This window comes from Austrofundulus limnaeus, unplaced genomic scaffold (assembly GCF_001266775.1).
Source record: "Austrofundulus limnaeus strain Quisiro unplaced genomic scaffold, Austrofundulus_limnaeus-1.0 Scaffold20, whole genome shotgun sequence".
Lineage (NCBI taxonomy): Eukaryota > Metazoa > Chordata > Actinopteri > Cyprinodontiformes > Rivulidae > Austrofundulus > Austrofundulus limnaeus.
Window position 1 is genome coordinate 3,143,625 of NW_013952422.1, and position 6,393 is coordinate 3,150,017.

Below are 6,393 nucleotides of genomic sequence, written 5' to 3' on the forward strand. Positions count from 1 at the left end.
CACCCACCCTTTAAAAAGCCAGTATATCTGCAAACACAGTGAAGGAAAATAAAACGTTATGTTAATGGATGGAAATAAAATTCCTCTGGTTTGTGCTTCTTTCATCTAAAAGTCATAGTCATTCATTTATTTGAGTTTTTTAAAATCTTCCTTGACATTGTAAACTCAGATATTCGGTACGAGTTTCACCTCAGATGGGCAACAGGATCGTGGAATCGGCCAGGAGCATCCTCAACCAGTTCCTCCCAGACATCTACATTTACACGGACCACATGAAAGGAGCCAACTCAGGAAAGTAGGTACCTCTGTGTTCAGTTCAGCTGCTACGTTCTGGCAAATTTTAAGCTTTAGTCCTTTCAATACTTTACTATGAGACATTATTTCAATGTTTTTTTTTTTAACTGCAGGTCTCCTGGTTTTGGTCTAACATTGGTAGCAGAAACACTGAACGGCTGCTTCCTCGGTGCAGAAATGTCTTCCACGCCGCAGGGGCAGGGAGACCCCATACTGCCTGAGGACCTCGGCAAAAATTGTGCCAAACTGCTTTTGGAAGAGGTGTATCGGGTAAGCACCCTCACTCAGTCGAGATTTAAAAAAATCTTTAYAAATACCTGCAATACACGATCAGAAAACATAATCTCTCCACATATGCTGCCCTTGTTTACACACATTCCCTGGTAATGACCCATGTCTGCGGATCAGCTGAGAAACTGCTTGTTGGTAGCGTGACATCGCAGAGATCAGCTGGAAAAGTTTTTCATTTTGATTCAGATTGTATTTAGCTTAATCTCTAAGCTTGTGGTCAAATCAAACACCGGTTCTCTTTTTGTTTTGCTTTTTACATCACTGAAGTCTCATTTTATTCTACATTTATTCCACACTGCTGTGAGATTATTAGGTCTGTGCAGTACATCAAAAAAAGCAGCATCACTGCAGTATAATTACATGTGTCAATATAAAATAATCAATCAAAGTCATAAGTTATTTCTTAAGTGCAATGCATTTGTGCTCGATAATTGTATCATCACGCTTCATGCCCTGATTTAAATGATCGTGGCTGAACTGCTGAATGGGGTTGGGCGTTATTGGCACAAAAGAAAAAAAAATCACGATTAATTGTGGTATTAAACYTATGACGATTARTCCCCTGGAGTTCCTGGACAYTTGCATGCCCTTGTCATATGACCAATTTAAATCATTCTAGTGGGAAAGATTTGCTCTCTGTAAAAATCTGTTTTACATTATGTTAAAAGTACATTGTGTTAAAAGTACAGACTTCAGGCTATACATCAACTTTTAAATTGTGTTGATAGACTAAGTAAAACTGTAGTTCTGATAAATTACAGAACRATTTTTTAATGTTCATCATATTTGAAGCGTAGAGGAGCACCGAGCGGACTGACMGGGGAAATCTTCAGTCAGTCTGTCTGGTGGCATTAATCATATTAATCATCAAGGGCCAAACAATGATGATTAATTGCACACAATACGATTTTGCCCAACCCTTCTGCTAAAGCACACAAAAAGTAATTTTAAGATGGTGTGAGGAAAATTAGGGAACAGCTCTGTTATAAGTCAAATGTCCGTTGCTTTAATTCAGACTTGAACAGTTTCATATCTGGGTGTGTTTTCTGCTGACAAATTGATGAGTCAGCATTAAAACAGATTTAATAAGTAAGGAATTCATGAATGGAGACATTTTTACCCCGGGCAAAAAAAAGGGCTTCACAAAATGATTTAATATACCTCATTTTTCAGTTGTGTACTGTCCCTGTATTAACCATAAACGAACATGGTTGTTAGTACACACACACCCACCCCGATCTGCTCACACAGGTAAAATAACCTGGACAGAACACGTACAATGAGGTTCTGTGTCTTCAGTCTGTTTCCACATGGCTGTTGGACTCAGCCCGCCATCATCCGAGCCATGTGAGTCCAGTTAGCTGGTCAGGGTAGTGCTGATTAACTCTGAAAGAAGAATATTGTTGATTCGTCCTCTTAACTCCAAGCAGCAGAGTGCTGAGCTAACCACTCTGTTTGCTGCCTTGTGGGCTGGTAAGTGCAAAAGTCTTTCCACTTCATTTGTTTTGGCTTTGAATTAAAAAACAAAACAAGAAAGCTGCTCCATGAGCATGTAAATTATTTAGACGAGTTGGACCACTCGGTATTTGAATAACGGCTTTTTAACTTAAGAAAACCAGCAGGTAGAGCTACAGGAGCTGAGAGAAGAATCGTTAAGTCACAAAGCAGAAAGATGGGTGACTCTTGAACTGGAAAAGTTTTTGTTGTATCTAGAGAGAAGTTTTCTGGATTTGTGTTTAAGGTCATGGATGATTGGTGCTCAGTGTCTGTTTGTTTTATGGTTAATCAGTACAGCCTGTTTGTAGTGAGCCACAGATGCACCACAAACGTTTTTATAAGCAGCGTCATCCCAGCCGGAGACGATGTAAGTGCTGCACTCTGACAGTTTTTACTCCAATATTGTTTTATTGTCAGTGCTAAGCTAGTGCATAAAATAAATATGTATTTATTTATTATCTCTCCTTTTGGCAGTTAGTTGTTTTTATGTTACATGGTTTGATCGTTTTTGGTGATTTAATTCTTTAAAAGCCTGAAGATGTTTCCTTGGCTTCCTTTTCCCTCTCTCTGGCTGTTAGAAAACAGATCGTCTTTCGCTCAGAGGATTTAAGGGACTTTTCCACAAGTTTTTTTTTTGTTTTCTATAGTGTCTGTTGGCCTCTTGGGACATTTTAACTGTGTCTGAAAGGCAGGATGTGAAAGTGGCAGTTATGTATTAAACTATAATGTTGTGGTTTAGTTTGTTGAGAAATGGCTCGTTCAGTTGATTGTAGGGAGTTTTGGATTTTCTGATCTCGTGGAGGAAATAAGGTAACTTTGTTTTTGAAGTCGAACATTATAGTTATATTTTATTACTAAAATGCTGTGTAATATTTTAAACTGGGTTTAAAACATGTTTTAAACCCAGTTTAAAATATTACACAGCATTTTAGTAATAAAATATAACTATAATGTTCGACTTCAAAAACAAAGTTACCTTATTTCCTCCACGAGATCAGAAAATCCAAAACTCCCTACAATCAACTGAACGAGCCATTTCTCAACAAACTAAACCACAACATTATAGTTTAATACATAACTGCCACTTTCACATCCTGCCTTTCAGACACAGTTAAAATGTCCCAAGAGGCCAACAGACACTATAGAAAACAAAAAAAAAACTTGTGGAAAAGTCCCTTAAATCCTCTGAGCGAAAGACGATCTGTTTTCTAACAGCCAGAGAGAGGGAAAAGGAAGCCAAGGAAACATCTTCAGGCTTTTAAAGAATTAAATCACCAAAAACGATCAAACCATGTAACATAAAAACAACTAACTGCCAAAAGGAGAGATAATAAATAAATACATATTTATTTTATGCACTAGCTTAGCACTGACAATAAAACAATATTGGAGTAAAAACTGTCAGAGTGCAGCACTTACATCGTCTCCGGCTGGGATGACGCTGCTTATAAAAACGTTTGTGGTGCATCTGTGGCTCACTACAAACAGGCTGTACTGATTAACCATAAAACAAACAGACACTGAGCACCAATCATCCATGACCTTAAACACAAATCCAGAAAACTTCTCTCTAGATACAACAAAAACTTTTCCAGTTCAAGAGTCACCCATCTTTCTGCTTTGTGACTTAACGATTCTTCTCTCAGCTCCTGTAGCTCTACCTGCTGGTTTTCTTAAGTTAAAAAGCCGTTATTCAAATACCGAGTGGTCCAACTCGTCTAAATAATTTACATGCTCATGGAGCAGCTTTCTTGTTTTGTTTTTTAATTCAAAGCCAAAACAAATGAAGTGGAAAGACTTTTGCACTTACCAGCCCACAAGGCAGCAAACAGAGTGGTTAGCTCAGCACTCTGCTGCTTGGAGTTAAGAGGACGAATCAACAATATTCTTCTTTCAGAGTTAATCAGCACTACCCTGACCAGCTAACTGGACTCACATGGCTCGGATGATGGCGGGCTGAGTCCAACAGCCATGTGGAAACAGACTGAAGACACAGAACCTCATTGTACGTGTTCTGTCCAGGTTATTTTACCTGTGTGAGCAGATCGGGGTGGGTGTGTGTGTACTAACAACCATGTTCGTTTATGGTTAATACAGGGACAGTACACAACTGAAAAATGAGGTATATTAAATCATTTTGTGAAGCCCTTTTTTTTGCCCGGGGTAAAAATGTCTCCATTCATGAATTCCTTACTTATTAAATCTGTTTTAATGCTGACTCATCAATTTGTCAGCAGAAAACACACCCAGATATGAAACTGTTCAAGTCTGAATTAAAGCAACGGACATTTGACTTATAACAGAGCTGTTCCCTAATTTTCCTCACACCATCTTAAAATTACTTTTTGTGTGCTTTAGCAGAAGGGTTGGGCAAAATCGTATTGTGTGCAATTAATCATCATTGTTTGGCCCTTGATGATTAATATGATTAATGCCACCAGACAGACTGACTGAAGATTTCCCCNAGTCAAAGGGTTAATTTCCTTTTGAACATTTCTCCCTCTGTGACGCACTTTGCTGTTTTTGTTGCTGAAAAACWCGGTCCTTCTCCTTCTCTGCTTGTCGTAGGGCGGCTGTGTGGATTCGTCCAATCAGAGCCTGGCGGTGCTCTTGATGACCCTTGGACAACAGGATGTGTCCAAGGTTCTGCTCGGACCACTCTCACCGTACACGTAAGCCACAATTTAGTGTCTGATAGGGAACACCTTGAACTTTACAGACTTGAGGATGGTGGAAGGTGATGAACGCTTCGTTAGTCTTCTGCTTGTTCTCATTTTGCAGCTGGTGGATTTTAATGTAAAACTCTGAAAGGTGATGATATGCATTAATAATTTTCTTCACTTAAAACCGTTTAAATGGAATTATTTGTTATAACTCTTGTGTTTCAGAGTAAATCTGTTTCTATAAAATGAAAATATCAATGGGTTGTTTATGCAGCAAATTATTTTTATTTATATGTTTAAACATGTGCAATTTTAAAAGGTTGATATATTTGGGGGGGTTTGGAGGTTTGTCTTATTTCTTTCTTGTGACCAGCTTGAGTGTTTGATTACATCGACACTGTGGCATTTAATTGCATACGTTTAAAATGCAGTTGAAGTGTTTTTAACTGTAAGGAAATTACTAAATTAGAAGAAATCAACATAAATGAAATGAGCGTAAAGTTTTACAGGAAAGAACGACCTATGAACTGTCCATTTTCAGCTATCATGGTACCGGTGCTGTGTCCCTGTCAAGTACAGTACTATGATAACTGAAGATTGGCAGTGCCATCACAAAACACTCCTCCTATATCTTCAAGTAATGGTAAAAATATTATGTGATGTATTGATTTAAAAAATAAACTTCATAAGACCAGTTTTTTGCTTGTATATTTCTGAGTACACGCAGAAGTAAAGTTTATTGTCTTATTTAATGGCAGATTAAATTTATTGTCGCATCGACACCTTCCTGAAATAATCATTTAAAGATTATCAGGCTTTTGCTCTCTGTCTCCACAGGATCGAGTTCCTGAGACACATTAAGGATTTCTTCCAGCTGATGTTCAAGATCGAGGTCCAGAAGCCTACAGAGGACGAGAGGAAAGGCGGAGATAAAGTTCTCCTGACAGGTGTTGGGGTTGGGTATAGCAATTTAAACAAAACTGTTAAATAAAAAAAAATTGTCTAATCTTTTTGGTCTTTTTGTTGAAACCAAAATTTAAAATAAATTATTTTGTTCTGGTAATGTTCTGTTATGAAACTATATTTTCAGAAGAAAAGCAAAACAAACAGTTCAGTCACAACTGTGCCTACATGCAGTATCTATAAAAAGTTGAAATCCACATTTTAAGTCATGATGTTGTAAAAATCAGCTGGTTCTGGGTCCCATCTCCACGGTTTAACTTCACAGCTTCAGTCTTGACCACACAGCCTCTTCAGGACTTCACCGTAGTTACCAGACACTTCAGACTGCGTTTAGAGACGGAGAGAAGCAGAAAATCAGCTTAGAAATCTGAACAAAATGCTTTCACTCTGCTGTTCAATTAGCCTCTCGTTGAAAAGTGTTTCTAATCAGTCAACATTTTTATCTAAAATCTTTCAAAATACTTTTTTTTATCCCTACAAGTCAGTTTTCTTCCTGTGCATCTTTGTCTTTGTTTTGTCTCATTATGAGCCATTTTAATGTTTTTCTTTTAAAGCATCTCTTTAGTTATTTAATGCAGACTCTGTCCTTATTCCATTTTTTTCAGTGCTGTAAAGTACCACAAAGTGGTACTTGAGTAAAAGTACAAGTATCTTACCAAAAATGACTTTGGTAAAAGTTAAAGTC

General features: G+C 37.7%; 2 protein-coding genes across 2 annotated transcripts in view; one reads left to right on the plus strand and one right to left on the minus strand.

Annotated features, from left to right (window-relative positions):
- The window catches only part of rcl1 (RNA terminal phosphate cyclase-like 1), an 8,385-nt gene extending 2,634 nt beyond the window's left edge, over nt 1–5,751 (plus strand). The window contains exons 6-9 of the mRNA XM_014003887.1: nt 170–295; nt 408–564; nt 4,651–4,754; nt 5,583–5,751. Of these exons, the coding sequence (XP_013859341.1) occupies nt 170–295; nt 408–564; nt 4,651–4,754; nt 5,583–5,736 (541 nt within the window). The 3' untranslated portion in view covers nt 5,737–5,751. The remainder of the gene's footprint in view (nt 1–169; nt 296–407; nt 565–4,650; nt 4,755–5,582) is intronic.
- A 59-nt stretch (nt 5,752–5,810) lies between these two features.
- anxa3b (annexin A3b) overlaps nt 5,811–6,393 on the minus strand; it is a 5,753-nt gene continuing 5,170 nt past the window's right edge. The window contains exon 14 of the mRNA XM_014003888.1: nt 5,811–6,032. Coding sequence (XP_013859342.1) covers nt 5,976–6,032 — 57 coding nt within the window. The 3' untranslated portion in view covers nt 5,811–5,975. The remainder of the gene's footprint in view (nt 6,033–6,393) is intronic.